Below are 22,307 nucleotides of genomic sequence, written 5' to 3' on the forward strand. Positions count from 1 at the left end.
GCCTCCTCTCATCCCGTGGTGGTGACTCTCTCCAACCTGAGCTCCCTGGGCTCTTTGATTGCTTAAACAACAGAATATGACAGAAATGATGTGTCACTTTCCATGCCCAACCTTAAGAGACTGGCTATTTCTACTGTTTGTCTATAGGACCCCTGCTTAAGAACGAAGCTGCCATGATATGAAGAAGCTGGAGACACACTGGGGAGAAACCCACCCGGGGAAGACACGACCAGCACCAGGCTGCCAGGTGAGGAAGGTGTCTGGAAAGGCTCCTCCAGACCTGAGTGAGCGTCCCCAGTGACACAGCTGGGCAGCTGTCCCCGCCAAGCCCTGACTACATTGCAGATTTGTAAACAAAATAACTGACTGTCACTTTTGGAAACCCATAAGCTTTGGGGTGGTTCATTACACAGCAACCTGTAAACAGAGCCCCACGTCCAAACACCAGGACCTGCTTTCATAGGGGACGGGTGTGAATCAGGAAGACGCGTCTCCTCCCCAGTGGTCCATGCACTGCTTTGCTCACCTGGCCGATGTGCCTTTGGAACCGCCATGTTCATCACTCGACCTCCATCCTGAGGTTTGGGGGGAGATGCAGTGAACCTGCATATCCCCGATTCTGAAGGGGTGCTGGAGGTCAGACTGTCTGTGTACTCATTTGTCCCTGCCGTCAACTGCTCCGATGATGTGTCTGATATGAAGCATTCCGTGATGGTGAACTTGGCGTGCCTCAGTTGCTCTTCCATCTTGGCGTGCTCATAGGCCCTGGCCAGTTCTTCGTACGTGGAGGAGGCACTTTCTGTAGAGACCATGCTGCTTCGTGCTCGATCTGCCGTGTGAAAGAGAGAGAACAAGACGGGTCAGTGATGGCTTACGGGCACACCCACTGGACAGTCGTCTCTAGCTTGTGGCTGCTTTTCCCAGATCCTTGCACCACCTGGCTGGGGTCCTGAGGGGTCTTTGGCTGAGAACTGCCTTTGTCACTATGGGGCCTGCCCTGTGTGCCTTGGTAAATTGGGCTCATGGAACTTGGTTTCAGCTGAAATTTTCCCAGCCTGGGACACTGTCGTCAGCCAGCAACGCTTAAAAATTTCTGTGTTTCAGGGCGTCTGAGTGGCTCTGCCACTGAGTGGCCTGCCTTCGGCTCAGGTCATGATCATAGGGTCCTGGGATCGAGTCCCACATCAGGTTCCCTGTTCGGCAGGGAGTCCGCTTCTTGCTCTCCCTCTGCCCCTGCTTGTGCTCTCTCTCTCTCTCTCTCTGTCAAATAAATAAATAAATAACCTTTAAAAAATTCTGCATTTCGTTAAAATAATTGGGAACATGGTGAATAATTGGGAACATGGTGTACACGGACGGCAGTGTCCACCCCTGCTCTGACTTGTGAATCAGCCTGTCCCACAGAGATTTTAATTGACGTGAATGATTTGAGCTCTGTTGTTAGGCTCCTCCAGCCCCAGGCTGGCAAGGAGGGCGTGATGGTGGTTGGAAATGAAGCCCGTGACGCTGCACAAAACTGGCAGGTAGGAAGAATTGCCCCTGGTCCCTCAGACTCATCCTTTGTGATCACCACCCTTTATGGGGCCCAGAGAGCCATCAGGAGCAAAGGAGGAGTGTCTTGGTCAGAGGAATCTCTATTTTACACACTAAAAAGTTTTGTATCACCTCTGTGGAACTCTGAGACTCTTCTGAGAGAAATAACAGCCATAAAAATAAATGTACAGGGTAACACTCCACCTTTGGAACACTATTTTTAAAGTATATCAGCCAGAACAAAAGAAAATGAGTATGCAAATTTCCTACAGCTATTAGGTTTAGATATAATTTCTTTTCAAAAGTTAAGGTGGGGGGTGGGACAGGCCGGTGCTATTCTTAGGCCCTGTCTTCTCTCTGAAATGAAATCTTGGTGGTTGATGGCACAGACTGGATGACTTACCTTATAATCAGCCCCTGTTTAATTGTCAAGAGGATCAGCCTATGTTCCCTATAGAGGGTGCTATGACCTTGCCATGAAATTTCAAGTGAAGCCTCTTAAACCCAGAGATGGTAGTGGGTCATGTGTGCCCTCAGAATATAATCAGGAATTATTGCAATCGTGTGGGTGAAAATTTTAAAGTGTCTGTGTCTCTCAGTGGGGTAGGAACTTTCCTGAGATTCAGGACACCTGCAAAACAGATGCCTTTGGAGTTTGCTTTGCAGAAATCACCGGGCCTTGGGCATCATCAATGCTGCCTGGTTGTACTGGTACCTGTTACATAAGCAGCCTAACAATTTGAAAGTGACCTTGAAGGAGCATAAGTAGGAGTTTCTGAAGCCCATCTGTGGGCCATGCTCATCCGCAGGGTTGCGGAGGAGGTGTGCAGACTCCTACCTGTGTCTTGTGAGGGGCTGACACTGTAGCTGTCACTCTCCTTGTCCATTGATCCCGCAGCCCTGGGCGTCGGCAGCCTCCAGTCTGTGGTGAGGGTGTGTGCTGAAATGGTGGGGTGGGGTCTGTTAAGGGTCCACTGGCTGGCATACCGGTTTCTTGCTGTGGGTCCTGCCTTTGCATTCCTCCTGGTGGTGGGATCTGCAAAGAGCCAAGAATAACGTATTTCTTAGTGTCTAGGAGTATGCTCAGTCATGAACAAAGTGTTGAGCGTGGTTCTCTCCAGCCAGCTCTAAGAAACCCCTGCAGGACTCTTGCCTTCAGGAAGCCTTCCCTGACTGCCCCTGTCCAGAGAATCCATTTCCTTTCTCTTATGGACTGAGACATTAATGTGAAATGTAGACATTCTAAAGAGTCCTGCTGGATAGAGAACATTAGATCTGGACTCAGGAGTTACGGACTCAAACCTTCCTCTCAGTCCTTAATGTTTTTCTGGCTCAACACACATCACCCAAACTTCAAGAGAATAACCACCATCTTCCATGTTAGGCCAAATATGCTCCAAAATGGCCTCTTTTTTATAGTTCTCATACCTTAAGGGGTTGTTATGGGTTGAATCATGTCTCCTTAAAAGATATGTCCACATCCTAATCCCTAGGACCTCCAAATGTGACCTTATTTGGAAATAGGGTCACAGAAGATGTCATTAGTTATGATAAAGTCAGACTGGAGTAGGGCAGCCTTCAATCTAATAGAACTAGTGTCCTTCTAAGAACAGGAGACAGACACTCAGAGGGAAGACAACCATGGAACAAGGGAGGCAGAGATTGAGGTGCTGGGGTTGTAAGCCAAGGAATGTCAAAGGTTATCCACAGTGATCACCAGAAACTAGGCAGAAGTGAGGAAAGACCCTTCTCTACAGATTTCAGAAAAAGCGTAACTCTGCTGACATCTTGCACTTGGATTTCTGGGTCCCAGAACAGTGAGACAAAAAATTTCTGTTCTTTTAAGCCACCCTGGTTTGTGGTATGTTGTTACAGAAGCTCTAGGAAACAATATAGTTTTATTGTGGTTTTGCATTTACTCATTGCCTTGAGTAGGATTATTTTACTCATCAACTAAATTGCAACTTCCCAGAAGAGAAGAATGACACCTTCCCCTTAGTCCTTTGCATATGGTAACATCTTTTTAAGAGAATTGTCTGAACTTTGTCCAAGACATGGGACGTTCAATGCAGAGCATACACAGTTAATCGGTATCTGGATTTTGTAACTGCCACCAAGATGGTCTGGCCATCTCTCAAGACCACAGTCAATATTGACTAGTCAGCCCTAATGGAGCAGGACCAAAAGATCAACACTGAGATGGAAAACCCTTAGCATTGGGACAGTGACTTACTAATATGCCTTCGTGGACCTGGAGGTCTCTTTGGGGCAGGGGTAAGGGTGTTCATCCTCAGGTCCATTCACAGAGCCTACAATAATATCCGGTACACAGAGTCCCCTGGATGAACCCACAGAGCCCAAGATCATTTTATGGGTGAGGCAGTGGAGGCAGAGAGAAATGATACAGCTATTAAGTGGTAAATAGGGAGCCCAGGACGGCATGGGTTGGCTCAAAGATTGTCTACCACTTGACCACAGATATCCCCACCCTGGACATCTAAGTGTCTAATACAGTGTTCCTGTGACATTGCCTCCTTTGTAATGCCAGTTTGGATCATGGGAGGCAGACACTTAGAAGTGGTAAAAGGACTTTCCTTTTAAATGTAGGATTTTCCTCTTTGCGAATTCTAGTCATTGGACTTTGAATCTAATCCATCATTCTACAGTGCTGGAGAGAAGCATTAAGATGGCAGCCAAATCGATATATTTTAAGATTTCCTGGGTCATCAAAATGCTTCATCTCAGTGCATATTCTTTGGGGCATTGATTTTAAGACAGGTTTCATCCCTTCCTTGCAAAATTCCACAGAAGAATTTATTGGAAGATATATTTTTTTTTGCCTTGATTAGAATGTAAATGTGTTAGGCTCGAGTGCCAGGCTCTCTGGACAGCAAGGCATGAATGATAATTGTGCTTCTCCACTGAAATGCTGAGAGAGAGGTCCTCAAAGAGATAGAAAAATATTCTCATGGGTAGGAGGCTAAGTATCTTCCAGGTACGATGGACTTCCCAAGGAGAGCTTCAATAAATGAAGCTTGTTATTTAAATGCTAATGAAACTTTTCCAAAAAATTACCCTATCCCTTACATAAGACTTGAGGATTCTCATTTTTTAAAAAAATTTTTTGGAAGGTTCTCACTTTTGTTCTTTAAGTTTCTTGCAGCAACAGTCATGGATCAGATTTACTCCTGTCACGGATGCTTGGGTGGTGGGGTGGGTGGGTATCCGTTTGATCTTCCCACCTCAAGGACGCTGTTTTATCAAACCCCCAAACTCCCTCCTGTGTTTCCTCCCACTGACCTGCCCACCCATAGTGGGGCAGGACTGTAGCCTCTTTCTCACTGAGATCACCCTGTGTGGAAAATTCCATGGTCACGCTATACATGCCAACCTCTATTCAAAGCTGGAACTCTTTTCAAGTTAATTTTGTTCATTATCCTTTTTTTCTAGATGAGGACAGTTTTATCAGTGGCCTGATAATGCTGGAAATATAGGTCATGATATTACTTTCCCTAAATCACAGGCTGCAATTCTGTTCTTCTCTAAGCAACCATCCTAGAGGCAGAATGATCTCAGTAGGTAGAATATTGAGGTGGTTGACACACTTATTTTTTTTTTTTTTATAATCAGGTTTTGGGAGCTGTTTTGTACCTGAGCTGAACTCTTTGGTATGGTAGCTCCTAAGATAGCAGCTGAAGTGAAAATCTGACTTGGCATCTACTTGGTAGTCTCCTTTGTAGGCCCTACCAGGTAATCTACTAAAGAAATGTTGACATTTACTGCCCCTGCATGGAAAGCATTTTATTTGGCTCCCTACCATCCTGATACAAATGCAACTTAGTGATGAGCCATCATGCTTGCTCAACAGCCAACAAATTAGAAGATAAGTGACACAAATAACTCTTGGCCTTTCAAGACTGGGTCTGAACCTACATTAAGCTTTTCTGCCCAGTGAATCAAATTATTTTAATCATCCTGAATTTGGGATAAGAGAGGATTTTGTGGCTAATAGGGTTATAAAACATGTCATGTGTACTGTGATCTGGGTATTAATCTGCTTTTATTCTCTGGCATTTGCTGGCCTATCTTGTAGGGACTGTGGCCTCCGCTGCACGTGGTGATGACGCCGAGGGGCCTGAGCATTCCCATCACGTAAGGAACAAATATTTACCAAAAGCTCATTATATACGGGATTTCCTGGCCTATATCAGGTATTTTCCCGTAGTATGGTGTTGAGTACAGCTCTGGGTGATAGAGTGTGCATTGGTTTTCAAAGACTCAGTGAAAAAAGAGTCGATGCACGCCGGGACCTCTCCCTACTTCTATATGCAAATCTGCTCAGTCCCCAGATGTCCCCTAAGAAGCACCCACCCCCCTGAGACACAGAGCGGCTGAGTTAGGTTGCCTGCCTTTGACCCAGTTTCACTACTCACTGGCGGTGAGCTTCTCAGATGTGCCCACTTCCCTCATCTCGGAGAGCAGACTTATCACCTCACCTACCACAGGGCTGATGCGACACAAGGAGGGAGGAGCTCAATAGATCTCGGGGCCTGGCCTGATTCCTGGGTGACAAACACTTGGAAAGGGTTGGAGCACATCCTGCTTATTGGGAAAAGGGTGGGAAGAGATTCGGTGCATGGATCAGGAAGGTTAGAAACTCTGTTTAGAGAGGCTTTCGTAGAAAAAATACACTCATTAAAGAATCAGAACAAGGGGCACCTGGGCGGCTCACGGGTGAAGTGTCAGCCTTTGGCTCATGTCATGATCCCAGAGTCCTGGGATCAACCCCCCCAGCCCCCGCTGGGGTTCAGTGGGAAGACTGCTTCTCCCTCTCCTGCTCCCCCTGCTCATGATCTTTCTCTTTCTCTCTAAAAAATAAATAAAATCTTAAAAAAAAAGTCAAGACCAAATGCTGGAGAGTTCCCATGCTTCAGCTGAAGGGTAGAGCTGTTAAGGACAGGAGTGCGTCCTAGTCATTCCCAATCTAGCCCTCTTTGCATCAAGGGTGCTTGTACATGCTCTTGGTCCAGATGGGTGGGTGGTGACAAAGGGATGGCTTCCATGTAAATATGACCCCAAACCCCAGGTCAAGTCTAACACATTTCACTTCTTATGTCTTTGTACCCTTGCACAATTTGTTTGTGCCCAAGAGAGTTGATTCAAGTTCTCCTGTGATGATCTCATTGGTCGTCTCCATGGACTGCGCTGGGAGACCCTGCGTACATACCTGCAGCCTCCAATCGGCTGGGTCCAGACCTCCAGCCTATCAGATGTCTTACAAAATGGAGAACAGAGAGGCCAAGTGGACTGCCTGCGTACTGTCTAAAAGGTTAAACATCCTTTCTTTTCCATCCCTTTTACTCTGATTTCAGAACTTGACAGTGGGCTGATATTTAAGTCTGTTTACTGAGTGCCTACTGTGTGTCAGACCCTGCAGCTGGAGCTGGGGGCAGGGGACACAGACACAGACACCAAGAGACGCCCCTCTTTGTCCTGTACCCTAACCCACAGGGACAGACAGGGACACAAACAGAGCTGCAGACACAGCCAATTTCCTCTCATTGAAGAGTTACATAGCCCACTGTTGGGATTTCTCCCAACCTAATAATGAATCTTTATTGCAAGTTGGGAAAACTAAAAAAAAAAAAAAAAAAAAAAAAGCCTAGAAACATAGCTTCTACAATGAAGTCATGATAGTGTGCAAACAACATATCGTACATGCTCTTCTTTAAACTAGAGAGGCCTGACCTTGACCACGCCGTCCTAGAATCATTAGAACAGAGTAATAATGCCGCCTGCTGCTGAGGAAGCAGACTCTAGATCCTTCTCTGCACATGCGCTCAGCTGTGGTGTGGAGAACCAACCACATGGGACAGAGAGGAGAGGCGTCTGCATGTGGGCACCATGACAGACTCGGGGGCACAGGGCGCAAGCGGAGAGCTGGGGGTCATCTGTGGGTGTGGGAGGCGGATCCCCCACTGTTTCCACTTCTAAATGAAAAATGCGATTTCTTCGTCCCTCCTCATGTGGTTCTGGGAGGAATATTTAAGGAAAAGCTAATCCCGAAGATTGTTTATTGATAGAGAATGTTGTGCAGACGTTATGAAAGGAATAGCTCTGAAGTTGGTTGGTTGGTTGGTTGCTTTGGACTAGAGACTGAGGAATGCATTTGAGGAGCTCTGCCCAATGTTTGTAAACACTGCGGGATGAAGTTCATCCCAAAGGAAGGAAGCAGCGTTCTGGAAGCTGTGGTTGCTTCAAGGTGACGGGGTCATCAGGCTGAGCCCTGTGCAGAGCCTCCCAGGTCTCCCAGCACGACAAGCAAACTCCCGAGGTTGGCCCAGGAGGCCTGGCGACCAGGCCAGCTTTCTCGCTGGCGCCTCCCCTCCCACCTCCCCTGTGGCTCACTGCGTTCCTGGACGCCTCTGCCCCAACAGGCCTTAGGAGCTTTTCCTTCCCATTCCCTCTGCCTGGCAGGCTGCCTCCTGGCCATGACTCAGATTTTCTCCTCAATGGCGGGCTCCCCAGACTCGTGTTCAAAGCCGCCTCTCCCATCCTCTCCCCCACACACCCCCAACTCACTCTCTCACTGTCTCTTCCTCATATCCTGCTTTCCCCGAGTTCTCTCAGGTAAATGAAAAATGATGGTGTTCGTTGTTTGCGTCTGACTCCTGCACTAAGATGAAGTCAATGTCTCTTTGGGTCTCAGGACGTGTCCCCATCACTGGGCCATATGTCAAGTAAAATCTTAGTACGTAATTCTGGGTCTGAATGTCCGCATCCTTGTAGCTCCCCAGCTATGCTTCTGGGGTGACAGGTCTGAGAGTCGTGGACGTGCTGCCCATCTGCCTCCAGCTTTCCACTTGCCTCTTGCTGGTTCTAGTGTCTGCTTAGGACCGACATTCACATCTCTGCTGATATTTTAAATGTCCACGAGTCAATACGTCCATTAGTCAGGTGGGGGTGTGATCACGCAGCTGGGAGGTTCCCAGTGCTTTGGTATAAGTTCCCTCTCCTCTATCACGGCTGGCCTCTGTCGGCTCTGCCAGTCCCACATTGAAGGGGAGGTGGGAATGCTTCCTCGTTTTTCCCGGCAGAAAGAAATCAAGTGCTGTGAGTGTGGCAAGCTTGAGAGGTCCTGTACCATGGCATTAAAGGCCAGGGACACACACAGGTCTAACACTTGGGGAAGTATTTCTCTAGAGGGCTCTGGACAATCAGCATCAGAATCTCCCAGAATGTCCTTTACAATGCGGACTCCTGGGCCCAGTGGGTCAGAGCCTCTGGGGATGGAGCCCTGGAATGGGGTTTTGAACAGACATCCTGGGTGATCCTGATGCATTTAAGGGTCTGGGAACCACTACGTGGGCACCTGCCCTATTTCCTCTGCCTCTTTCCTATTTTCCTGCTAATGTCTCCGTCTGCTTCCATGCTGCCTGGCCGTGAACCTCTGAGGTCACGAATTCATCCATTTTAGTCCCCCGGGGTCTGTAGTCTTTCCTCCACTGCACAGCAGACAGTGGCTCAGAAACCCATCTGGGCAGCCTCCTGAAGTGTCCAGACCCTGGACCAGGCAAATGATGAGAGGGAAGCCAGTAGCTGGAGAGAATACCAAGGACCATGAAGCAGTTCCTAAGGGCAAGGCTCTCACTCCTACTCCCTTGCACAGTTAACTCTCTCTCATGGCTGCTCCGGTCTTCAGTGTGTGCGGATGTCATTAGGGAAAGAAGGGGGAGAGGTTAGACAAAAGAGGAAATAAAAGATATCTTTAGCATGTTCTTGAGGACAATTTTTCAAATGAATTTCAGTAACACTTCAAACCATTTTCAAATTATGATGTTATTAGAAACCAACTGGTTTCCTTCATGGTGCTTGATGCATTTCACAAATGCCTTTCGAGTCGGAACTTATGAAAAGTGGTTTTTAACATCGTAATATTTATTTTTCTAATTTTAACACTCTGAGAATCTAACTTTTTGCAGAGTGATTAGAGATTTAAAAGCTAGACATCAAAGCTTTCAAAAAGATAATAATCGGGACATCAATTTCTCAGTCCTTAAAGAGATTTAGAAACAATTTCAATTATGAAGGAGTGAGAATGTCTAATTAATAAGCTCTGGATACATATTAAGAGATTTAATTTCATTTCAGTAATTAATTCCCATATATTATGGATGCAGATATTAATAACTAAGTCAAACATAATCCCCGGATTAGCCAAGACTACAATTTTTCTGAAAAAGCATGTGCAGGAGGAAAGCACAAGGTCCAAAGACAGACCCACAGCTCAATCTTGGCTTCATTCTGCATTGTGTATACAACTTTGGGCTGTTTACCTAACTTCTCTGAGGATCCATTTTTTTTTTTTTACCTGTAAAAAGAGGCTATCATATCTATTCATATCCATTATAAGTAGGTACCTTGCAGGGCTGCCTTACAGATAACGTATAGGACATAAACTTTTAATCCCAATCCTGTCACAGAGTACATACTCACTAATGTTAATTACCTTCCTGTTTTCTAGTGTCATCCAAATTAAAAAAAAAAAAATACCTTGACCTGGAATTTCTAGCACTTTCATAGTAAATCACTACCAAGGGTTACTGGGTTCAACTGACACAATTTGGATACCAGCTCAGATCGGACAGTAAAAACACACTGTCCCAGTGAAAGCTACTATCATAGGTATTTATTTCTGAGACAAGGGGCCAGTGAGTCCCACCTCCATCGGACGGGGACAGAGCGTCCATATCTTGTCGGCACTGCCAGCACACACACACACACACACACACACACACACACACACACACACACACGGTCTGCGCCATCTGACCACTTACTCGTTCCTGGCCGCGCATCTGAAACGTCCACCAGGGGCCCAGTGGCTTGCGACACTGACTGGTAATGTACCGTGTGTGTCACCGTCAGGGACTTCTGCTTCGCTGCCTCCCCAAAGTCAGCATCCGTTAACAGGACCGTGGAGCGATCGTCTGCAGAATGGCAGGGACACAGGAAGCCAGACAGGTTTACCCTCTTTCCGCGTCTCCCTCGCCTTCCCTCCCCAGGCCCTTGTGTTATCGCTCATTACAACAACAGTTACGACCTCGGCTAAAATAGCAAAAACAAGTTAAAATGCAAGTGCTGCGTTAGAACCGCTGCAGAATACTGAAAGGAGGTTATCTGTAGGGGTTGGCTTTCTGAGCGTGGACGTGAGAGAGGCACGCACCTCAGAGGGCCTCCTCACGAGGCGAACACTGATTTGGGGAGGCTTCTTGTTGCTGTTGACTGTTTAACAGAGTTCGGGAATTCTGTGTTTGGCAAAGCCTCAGATGGAGCTGTCCGCAGAGAAGCCGGCACCACCCCATGATGGGGCTCCACTGCAAGTCAGCTCTGTCTGCAGGCTTAGAAGAACCCCACCATAGCTGTCTACACTCGAGGGGCTCTCACGCCCCCAGGTTGGGGGAGTGGAGGGGGAGAGAAGGGCTCTTCTTCCGAGTTTATTGATTCCTCCATTTGAGAGAGTCTGAGGTATGTTCCTTTCCTTCTCACCTCTTCTGAGCTTTAATTACTCTGGAACGTCCTTTAATTAACTTCTCGAAGTGACTCACTTGTCAGGTTTCCAACCCTAGTTGGCTTCCTAAGGTTAGGGAAGCAGGAGACTGGGTTCAGATGGATCGAGAGCATTTTAGTGCATGGAAAGGAAGCAGTTGGTTGAGCTGTGTGTCATTATTTGGTTGTCTCAAGATTTTCATTACTTTGTTGTGATACTTTCCACACTTCCTTGAGAGCTCTTTTACTCCAAGGGACGCTTCCGTTAGGATATGTGGATATATTCATACATTTTCAAGCACCGTAGCCCAGGATGTTGTTCATAGGAGTTTATCAGTCAGCTGGGACCACGCTGCGGCATGCCTTGAGACAGGAATGGTGATGTGAAAGTCATAAACAACACAGTTAGACTTCTGTGCCCAAAAAAGGCCCTGAACAGAATGAACCTTACAAAATCCAATTACTCAGGCTCTGGCAGGAGAGGAAAGCCTCTTGAAGTTAGAATAAAATTTTTTGGCAGGAAGACAGAGGAGAGACTGCCAAGGTGTCTGCTGGCATCCCAGCGTGGGGTGTGCAGTAGGAGCCACGACTCGGCGCAGGGGGTCACGCCGCAGCCTTCCCCTGGTCCCCACACTGGGTGGCCTTTCTCCAGAAACAGGTTCTGACAATTGGACCTGACAGCAGAAGCCCAATATCTACATTTGTTTTTCACTGATAATACTAATGTGCTCTGGTTGCCGACACGTAGCCCTGCAGAGAGCACCCCTGATTATCTGTGGCACTAGGGTATAAACTCTTAATGGGAAACTTTGGGTGCCTGTCAGTGGGTGAGGCTAACCTTTCCTTCTGGCTAGAAATTAATGGCACTCTCCTATTGGATTCTTGTAGTCAGAGCCCAGAGTGTTTTAAAGCATCACATTTCTACTTCCCAATAATTAGAAAATGCCATCGACCAACTGTCAAGCATCACCGGGAGGTCAACGATTCTTGGTGATCAATGATCCTGTAAATAATAGGACACATTTCAGGTGAAGGGAAGTGACTCTGGACAGAATTATGGGCAGACCTTTCTCTGGTATTGGGCTAGCAATGACTACCTATTTGAACCACCGTGGGACAAGGGTTAACAAATCTGATGAGGAAGATTTACCAAATGTTGTAACTATATTATAAGGTCAAAGGAATTATATTTTGATTTTTGAACTGATGTTTCAAAGGAAATTTTGGTTTTCGTGCCTAAACTGTTGAGTTCAATAAGAGAGATTCCAGCCATACTCCTGGAAGATAAAGATGGTCAGGAACAAAGCATGGTGCTTTGTCTTGACGTGAGCTAGCGAATAAAATCTTGTATATTTAGGATGAGTAGTGAGCACTCAGACGACACGGGTAGTATTCAACTGAATTTGGTTGACTGAGGGCCATACAGGGCTTGACCAACCTTCTTTAAGAGCTCTTATGCCTGGGCCAAACTTAAAGCCAGCAAGAGCAGCTCAGGCCTTAGGATTCAGGAGCCTTTAAGCTGAGGTGTCTCTGCTGTTCTATTAAAACATAATCATGCAGGAAGGGGGCAAAAAGCGATGGAGATGTTCTGCCAATCTGGCCATTTACTACTGTTTTCCTGGCAGGAGGCTTCTAGCATAGGTGCCAGGAGTGGGGTACTTTTAGCCAAACCACAGGATAGGGCTGCCCTGGGACCAAGTGCCAGCAAACACCTTCCAGAACAAACACAGAGTGAAGTTTCAAAAGGGCCAGATTGGGCAACCTGTCTCAGAATCTGTTTCCATGGATACTGGAAAGCTGAATGATATTTCTAAGGTGAGGGCTTCTGGGAAGTAGCTTATTGATACAGAATCAGGTGGTGACAGTCCAGGAGGCTAAGCTGGCGGCTGGGTGGGTGTCCTGCCTGGTTCTGCATAATCTCTCAATGTCCCAATTACAAAGTAGTATCTTTTTCCTACATTGATTGGGTGGGTTAAATGAAATGATGCACATAAAGTGCTTATAAAATAGATGACATTAGAGAGCCCTCAGCAAACGTTAGCTGTTCTGATCATTATTGCAATGGGAATATGAAGTCTCTGATTCTGGCTTGAATACATCTGAGGCAGAAGGCAATAGGGAATGGCAGATTTTGAATGGGATGGCTGGTAGGAGTCAGGACAGGGGGGTTCTGGGAGAGCTGGGGACGGCTGGAAGGAGTCAGGACAGGGGGTTACTGGGAGAGCCAGACATGGAAGTCCTCCAAGTGAAACACAGATCTGGGTGTTTCCCAAAGCACTGCCAAGGAACCCATTCCAGGGTGTCTGCAGGGTGTTGGAAGATGATGAAGAGGTGGCTCGTGCAAAGACACTTGTATGTTAAATGATAAGTAGAGTTTACATGTTTTCTTTAATGAAGGCCTGGGAGCTGAAGAAGGCACTGAGTGGATTTCCAGAGTGGGCTTTAATGTGTGGTCCTTCTAGGTTTATTTGATTACAGGTGTTTGTTCTTTGGAGGATCACCAATAGTGCCTCCAGGAAAGACCCAACATGGATCAAGGTTGGGGAACTCCTGTTTCAGGTGACCTCTGAGCCACGTGTGAGTTAATTTCCCCTCCACATTTGCTGGTATTTATTATTATCCTCAATAACAATCATCTTCCTTCTACTTTGCTCATGTAGCTCTCAAGATGTTCCCATAACTCCTGGGGTTTGGGCTGAGAGGGCATGGCTGTAGCAGACACATTGTGTGAAGCCATGAACAAGGCCCCTTACCGATGGTCTCCATTGTGTCTCTCTCTTCAATCAAAAGCTGAGCCCTGGGTATGTCAATGTGCATCCTCAAGGTCTGCTGTTGCTTGCTCAAGGTGTCCGAAGTCCGGGTATTCTTACTGGGGATAAAATAGAGGGGATTTATGAACAAACGCAGTTCAGACTTACATGATGCTGGAATGTGCTTATATATCAACTAGGTCTAGCATCACATTATTTGAATACCTTGTGGGAAGGGGAGGGGGAAAAAAGCAAGGAAGGAAAAGGAGGAAAGGAGAAGGAAAAAATATTTTCCCTCTTTCAAATGATATTTATAGTATGAACCTCAACAGTCAGTTGCAAGATTCAAAGAATGAAAACTGTCAATAGAAATTGGTTCCATTTTGATAGAACGTTTGGAATTTCCCCTTCTCATGTAACGCTAAGTAAAACAAACAAGAAAAAAAAAAAAGGTGATTTTTAAACCAGCAGCACTTCCATTTGTCAGACAGGAGATGTTCCAGTGGTGGCAAGGGCGAAAGCATGTGTGCTGGCTGCTGGTTGGGTGGGGTTTCGACTAATGGATTTGTATTTACATCTGGTGTCACTTTATTTTTGTTCCAGTGACAAATCTTAAACCGTGTTAACTTCCCTGATACTAGTTTATCCTAACTCATATCACATTTTAGAATTAAAAACAAAACCCAACTACTGTAAGAATTTGTGTACCAGAAAATTACTCTCAGAGTGAGCTGTCTTCTAGAAGTAAATGAAAACAGGTGGTAAAATGGCATGGGACAATCAGATTCAGTCAAAGCCTCCAGGAAAAGAAAATAATAATCTGCACGTTTCACAAAAACACACAAAAAAGTCAACAAAGGCTTTAATTAGAAATCTGCATCCCGGGAGGGATTGAGCAGTTTTACAGAGCTGTAAGGATTGAGAAGATTTCAAAATAATGTAGAGCTGACCCTTGAAGAGCACAGGTTTGAACTGGAGGGGCCCACGTACATGTGGATTTTTCTCCATAAACACAGGCTGGTACTGTAATATTTTCTCTTCCTTATGGTTTTCCTAAAAACATTTTTTTCTAGCTTATTTTATTGTAAGAATGCAGTATATAATACATAGAGTATGCAAAACATGTGTTAACTGAGTGTTTATGTTATGGGTCAGGCTTCGGTCAACAGTAGGCTACGAGCAGTTAAGTTTTGGGGAAATCGAGAGTTATGTGTGGATTTTCAACTGTATGCAGGGGTCAGCACCCGTAATGCCTGCATTATGTCACCTGTATATTCAAACAACTTCTAAGGAACAACAATCATTCAAATTAATTCATTGATGTGATAAAATATGGCATCCATAAATCTAAAATCGACTTTGAGAAAAATTTCTACTTCACTCCATGATTTACCTCTTCATTAGTTACTTTAGTAGAAAACAATAACAGGGTATCCGTACTACGTCTGAAATGTTTTTTTTTTTTTTTTCTCAACTAAGCGTTCGCCAGGAGTCCTGGATCCTTTCTTATTGACGACAACTCACCTACCTTTGAACCCTTTGAACCCTGTAGCTGAAGGAATGTTAATATTCTGAAGGTCAAGTTCACACAAGAACCCCTATAGACATTTGCATGTTGAAGACTGGGGTGATATTCTGAATATTTTGTAATGGCCTTTCCCTCATTTGAGTATAAACAAAAGAATCTATAGAAACGACATCTTCTGAAAGGTGCATCATTCCTACTTAGGACTTGATCTTGAACCAGATTTCTTGCTCTGCAGAAGAGTAACTGGGTTACGTAGCTAGCGCATGCTAATTATGCAGAGCCCAAATTCAAACGTTTGGCCTGAATTTCTCACATGGTCTATATGCTTTCTGAAATTATTTACTTAACTGCGCTTTCACTCTGGGTGTGTGTGTGTGTGTGTGTGTGTGTGTGTGTGTGTGTGTTTTACAGCATAGTTTCTAATACTTGTGTGAAATGAAGAACATTTTGGTGACTTGGGGGCTGCCATTTAGACAAGCTCTATTTCCACAAAAACAGATGGGGAACTGCTCCTCTGTGAGTATCTGAAAGGTCTGTTTAGAAACTCCACTAGGGACTTGAGCTTGCCTTGCACCAAAAATAGAAATGTGAGCTAGTTCCTTCTGCTCATCATGAATAATTATGAGGCAGTCCACGGCTGCTCTATTAAACACTATGAACCCAAGCGCAGACTGTACTTAACAATAAGGGGACCACTGTCAGACCCACACAGGGAGTATGCTAAATAGCCACTGTGCCCCACTGCGGTGGGCAGAGGACTTAGAATATGATTGAACTTCATAGACAAAGACAATCAAAGCTGGAAGTAAGTTTTTCCTCCTCCCTGAAGGAATGCATGCTGTCAAGTTCTGTAACAAAAGGCATAAACATGGCCCAACAAACCTTGAGCTTCAGAAGCTAATTCTTCCTCTCTCCCTTCGCACTATTGTCCCCTTTGCTTTGAGATAGTGGCCATGTGGCTCCTCCCTCCCTGGCTTCAGGGGTTGGTGCAGGTGCTGTCTTCTCAATAGAGCCAGGCTGGTCCAGCTCTGGGCACTGCTGATGCTGCCCCTCCCCGCCCTCTGTTGCATTTTGTTTCCTCAGTGCTGAAAACTCTTGAGCATATGTTTAATGAACTTATCTCATTTGTGATCTGTCTCTTCTGCTGGGATAGGAGCTCTTCAAGGGGTAGCCCCTTCCTTTCTGCGCCTATATATCCCTGCGACTTAGAGCAGTATGTGGTCGGAATAGGTGCTCAATAAGTGTGTTGAAGCTTGTTGAATAAATCCTGTTATTTGGGGGGGTACAGTGGGAGTGAGTGACAAGTCCGAGAGGCAGTAATATTCTTCTCATTTAATGGGTTATTAGGTCTCAGCTTTCTTAATGTGGCTGCCATAGTCTATAATCTATGGTTCTAGGAAGACTGAATCTCTAAAATTACAATAATTGGTCACTAAAACAGCAGCAAAACTTCTCTCCCACCCCCCCCCCCAAAAAAAACCACCACACACACACACAAAAACAAACAAACAAACAAACAAAAAAACCACTTATTTGAGGAAAACTCATTTGTGAAAAGATTCTGGATGTTTTCACTGTAGGAACAAAATTGCATCTTTTTATGATACGGGATCATGCCAAGTACGTTAGTTATTATTGAAATATAATCTTCCACTATCCATTTGCCCTCTGGTTGTCTGATTAAAATGACAGAGAGCTGACCCTCGTTCACCGAGTACGGTATTTCCGAGCTTAGCCAATAAATTACTTGCAGTTTTTAAAACTCTTTAAAGTCTTAATATTTCCTTAAGCTTTGTGAGGGAAAAAAAAAAAAAAAAAACTAGTGAAAAAGTCTGCACATCACCCACCTTCCCAAATATGATATGAAACATTCCATAAGTTTAGAATAACTAACTGTAGGGCTATCAGGAACTCATTATAATAGTTCAAATTTTTTTTTTAAACTCTGTGTCTTAAAATAGGAACATCAAAAAGGCTAAACTCATTTACATTCACAGTTTGAACCCTTCTCCAGGCTTTTCCACTTTCAGCTCTTTACAATACTGGTCTTTGGATGTTAACCACGTATGGGCTAATACTTCAGAGCAGCCTAGTCTTACCTCTTAGAAGGCTGGTATTTTGCTTTAAATTATATTCACGTCATCATAAAAGAAAGAAAGTCCTTTCTATCTTAGGCCTGGTGGATAAAGTCTCTCTTCTTCCTCTGTGGGGGGTGATTTGCTTGGATGAAACAGAGGCATATGCAGAAGCACGAAGCCCCGTGACAGGAGATGGGGGACGACACTGTGTGGGGGACACCCTGGCACCAGCTCATCTGTGTTTGTCCCACAGTAGCATCTGCCTTCCTGGACCTTGGACAGCTAATCCCACTAAAGTATGCAGATATACTTTTTGTGGAACATGGCTGAAGAATATGTTATCTTCACCAAGATCCCAGAATGGTAAAACTAGGAACAATTGCAAATTGTTAGCTTTAGATGTGGAAAGTAGAGCATACAGGGGGAAAACGACTGGCCCAAGATCACAGAACCAGCCCGTGGCAACATGAGGTCTACAACGCAGGCTTGCGGCTCTCTGTTCTCACTGCACCAGCCTGCCAAGTTCTCCATTTCCCACGCAAGCAGCGTGAAGATGAGAGACAGCAGTTCTGTAGCCTTCTCTACACCAAGAGATGTGACTTGCCTCGACTTTCTGGATCGCATTCAAAATATGGTTGGCCCTTCGATCTCCAGGTAGGTCACAGGGTCTTTTGATGCTTGGCCCCACCAACTTGCCAAACTCAGATTGAACTGACCCTTCATGATGAAAAGCATTGTGTTTACTTCTAAATTAATCCCATAAAAATCTACCTATTTGAGAAGCTTGGAAATTCTCTCCCTTTTCAATCGCTGTACCCTCTGGGGGAAAACCACCTCAACCTCCTTAAGTGGAAGTAATTATTAGCTTGAATGGTCCTAATTTCATGTTGGCAACTGTTAACCTCAAATACCACTATTAATTCCTGTTTTGTTCAGCAGGTGGTCTTTCAACCACACTGATTGACCTATTAATGAAGAAGATGCTTTTTGATGTCTTCCTTGGGTCTAATAAGAAGGGGGAGGGATGCATTCTAGGACATCAGAGAAGCTAATACCGACTCATCCTAACCAAACAGATGTTGAACATGTCAGAAACCACAGATTCCAGTGTCATGGGCTTTGGGAAGAAACATGATCTCTGGTTGAAGAGAGGCCTGGGAGGGCTGCAGGACGTAGGCTGTGGTACAAACCACCAGTGAAGTGGACTGGGGTAGAGACAGGGATGGTGACCTGTTACACAGAGCAGAAGTCATGCCCAGTCTACAGGGGTCACTTGATAACCTTCGGACAGCCTTAATCTCTACGCTGTGCCTAGTACGGCCAGAATATTTTCAACAGAAGTCAGAAAACCACAATTGTATATGAAATCTCTTAGGAGGTCAAGTGATGTGATGAGCACTGGGTGCTATACACAATTAATGAGTCACTGAACACTACATCCGAAACTAATGTGTTTCTAATATGTTAGCTAATTGAACATAATCATAAAAGAAAAGAAAGAGAAAAGAAATCTCTTGATTTCTAAACGTTATCAATGAGTTCATATTTTTAAGTCTACATTAGAAAGTTTATTTTGTTTGGTAAATAAGCTACTATAAATTGAATGATTGGCCTTTTTTGTTTATTCATTTTTCAGATGTTTTGTCAGATTTGCTCTGCACCAGGTGCATGTGTGTTTGGATGCCTCCCATGTGACCACAAAAAAATGTCCCAATACTTGCTTAGCAAACAAGTATAGACTTGCATTAGAGCAACTCAAGTCATTTTATATAGATTTTCATATTCTTCTCATGCAAATTTGATCTAGAAGGATGGGTCAAAGACCCATTATAAAAGATACATATCACAGGCCATTTGCATTTCTGAGTGCTCCTCTGACGTCTAGATTCCTGCTACCAGCTCTCTGACACTTTCACTGGACACTTGGGAAGCATCCCAAATTCAACATATCCTGTCCGAGCCTTTTCATTCCCATTAACATTCCCCTTTTCCTGTCCTAAAAAAAAAAAAAGAAAAAGAAAAAATGTCTCTACACTGCATCTATCTTCCTAATCCCTAACCTTAGCAAATGACACTTATATTTATTTAATTGTTCACTCCAAATATTTCAGAGTAATCCCGAGTCCTCCATATCAATATACAGTGCACGTAGTTTTAAAACACAGCAAGACCAGGGTGCTTGGGTGGCTCAATTAGTTAAGCAACTGCCTTTGGATCAGGTCATGATCCCGGAGTCCCGGGATCAAGTCCTGCATTGGGCTCCCTGCTTGGCGGGGAGCCTGCTTCTCCCTCGGACCCTTTCCTCTCTCACGATCTCTCTCTCTCACTACTTTTAAACATGATATCTGAGATGGTAGGTTTTGTTCTTACCTCATGAGCATTTCAGCTAAACTCTTTGCATCTGGGGAAAGAAAGTCAATATTAGTACATGATAAACAACTCATTAACATTCACTTAGGCACTATGACAAATATTTTACAGTCAGATGACAATAGCCATTTTTTGCCTATTGCTCTTTACAAAGTCTTGATGTTAACTGTAGAATTCAATAAACATGTAGTATTCAATAAACTGTAGTATTCAATAAAAATGTACCTGCATCACCACTTCCTCATATCAGGGAGATCATATGATAGTTGTCTTTCGCTGCTTGACTTACTTCGCTAAGCATGATCTCCCTGATATGAGGAAGTGGTGATGCAACATGGGGGCTTAAGTGGGTACGAGAAGAATAAATGAAACAAGATGGGATTGGGAGGGAGACAAACCAAAGTGACTCTTAATCTCACAAAACAAACTGAGGGTTGCTGGGGGGAGGGGGTTTGGGAGAAGGGGTGGTGGGGTTATGGACATTGGGGAGGGTGTGTGCTTTGGTGAGTGCTGTGAAATGTGTACACCTGGTGATTCACAGACCTGCACCCCTGGGGATAAAAATATATGTTTATAAAAAATAAAAAAATAAATAAAATAAAATAATTAAAAAAAAATGTACCTGCAAATCCATATACCACTAAGAACCAAAAGTTTAGTGGATTCCTGATTTCTTCGCCCTGAGAGAATATACTTAATATTTTTGATATATATATACTTGAAATATATATTTTTAAAGTATATACATATACATAAATATATATTTCCAAAAAAGTATAATACTTTAGGACCATAAAAATTCTCAGACACCTGCTAAAGTCTCTTTACAGTGTATTTATTTGCCAATTTTTTTTAGTAAATCATTTTATTTTATTTTATTTTTTTATTTCTTTTCAGCATAACAGTATTCATTGTTTTTGCACCATACCCATGCAATCCGTGCCCTCTCTAATACCCGATTTAATTTCAGTAGTCAGAAAATTAACATTTTCAAGCTAGTTTATTTATGTAGTACATATTCTACTCTTTTTGTTATCAAAAAATAAAAAATTAAAAATGTATGACACTATAGATCACTTTAAGAAAGCATTATTATAGAGATGTAAGTCCCTAAGGTTGATTAAAAAATTACATAAATGGCATATCTTGTGTCTAGATGTTTATTTCAAATTCCAAAATAAGAAATTTTCTCTATTTTTTTTTGTCTCTGAGGACACTATTTACTAAGATTTTTGGTTACCACTCTGACAAAAGAAATTCTGTCTAAAAATTATGTAGAAAAAAATTCTACATTTTTGGTGGCATTGCTTTGAAATTCTCATCTCCCTTAAAATATAATTTGTTTTTCTTTTTACACATTTTGTCCTGGCAAAAGATGAATGTTTCCTTTCTTAGAATATAAAAGCCCTCTTCTTGCTTTTTTTTTTTTTTTTTTCCTATTGCTCTTTAAAAAGTCTTGATGTTAACTGTAGTATTCAATAAACAGAACTTCCTGGAAATGGATTCAGCTATGTGACTGGCTCTATCGTGGAGAAATGCAAATGCTGGAGAATTTTCATTTCATCTTTCATCTTTGGGGGCTGACATTTAAGCGCAATCATTATCATGTTAGAGGAGCATGGGATTACTGAGGGGTGAGGGGCATGGGCAGTCAGGGGGATAACCACCCATGGGCTGGTGTCTCCACGAAGCCAGGCTCTGTCCTTCAAGTCGGCCATGCCAGCTGCCATCCAACCTCATGATGGGGCCCTGGTTTTGTGCACAGATGGGTTCAGTCTGGGAAATGAAACACTGCCTTCTACCCCACCCATATGGTGAAGCAAATAAAGCAAACCAGCTTTTAACTTCCTAGTTCATGTCTTTCTCTGCAAAGACCAAGCAGATATGAGTTTCTTCTCTTCCTGAATGATTTAACACTTGCAAAGTAAATATATATTATCATGCCAAAAGCGTGGGATTAATTAGCTCTATGTAACAGCCAAGCAGTGGCTAGCTCAACAGTCTAAAAAAGAGGGGGAAATGTAAGGAGTACACACTGTACTTCAGCTCGTGATTGGAAGGTAAGTTAATCTCCAGCATCTTCAGAATGGACCTGGTTTCCTCATCTTGCTCGTTGTCATCATGCTTTTTCTGTTCCTGAAGTCAGCACATTTTCTGTCCCATGATTTTTTTTTTTTTTTACATCCATGTGCTAAGGAATTGCAGCACCCGACATGTGGGTGAGAAGCAGCTCTCAAACACCACCTTGCTTTAACTGTAAGTTCTCTTTATCCACAACTAGCAGGCGTCTTCACTGTGGTTACACTGATCCACAGCTGCAGCCACCCTGAACCATTTTGGTCCATGCTTTCCTAAGCTTATCATCTTGCAACAAACCCCTTTCTCTTTCTGTCTGGTTACTACGTCCTCCTCCTGATTTCATCTGAAATTCTGAGAAAAATGCCATTATTTGAAATATACTTCTTCTGTGAGTTCACATTCGAATGTCACCGGTAGAAT

The 22,307-nt window shown here is 44.0% G+C and overlaps 1 protein-coding gene across 1 annotated transcript in view; it reads right to left on the bottom strand.

The window, feature by feature from the left end:
• DSCAM (DS cell adhesion molecule) overlaps positions 1–22,307 on the bottom strand; it is a 749,662-nt gene that overhangs the window by 14,435 nt on the left and 712,920 nt on the right. The window contains exons 29-33 of the mRNA XM_059165108.1: positions 19,809–19,839; positions 13,836–13,951; positions 10,374–10,523; positions 2,372–2,569; positions 527–829 (exon numbers count right to left, since the gene is read on the bottom strand). Coding sequence (XP_059021091.1) covers positions 527–829; positions 2,372–2,569; positions 10,374–10,523; positions 13,836–13,951; positions 19,809–19,839 — 798 coding nt within the window. The remainder of the gene's footprint in view (positions 1–526; positions 830–2,371; positions 2,570–10,373; positions 10,524–13,835; positions 13,952–19,808; positions 19,840–22,307) is intronic.

Source organism: Mustela lutreola, chromosome 2 (assembly GCF_030435805.1).
Source record: "Mustela lutreola isolate mMusLut2 chromosome 2, mMusLut2.pri, whole genome shotgun sequence".
NCBI classification, from domain to species: Eukaryota; Metazoa; Chordata; class Mammalia; order Carnivora; family Mustelidae; genus Mustela; species Mustela lutreola.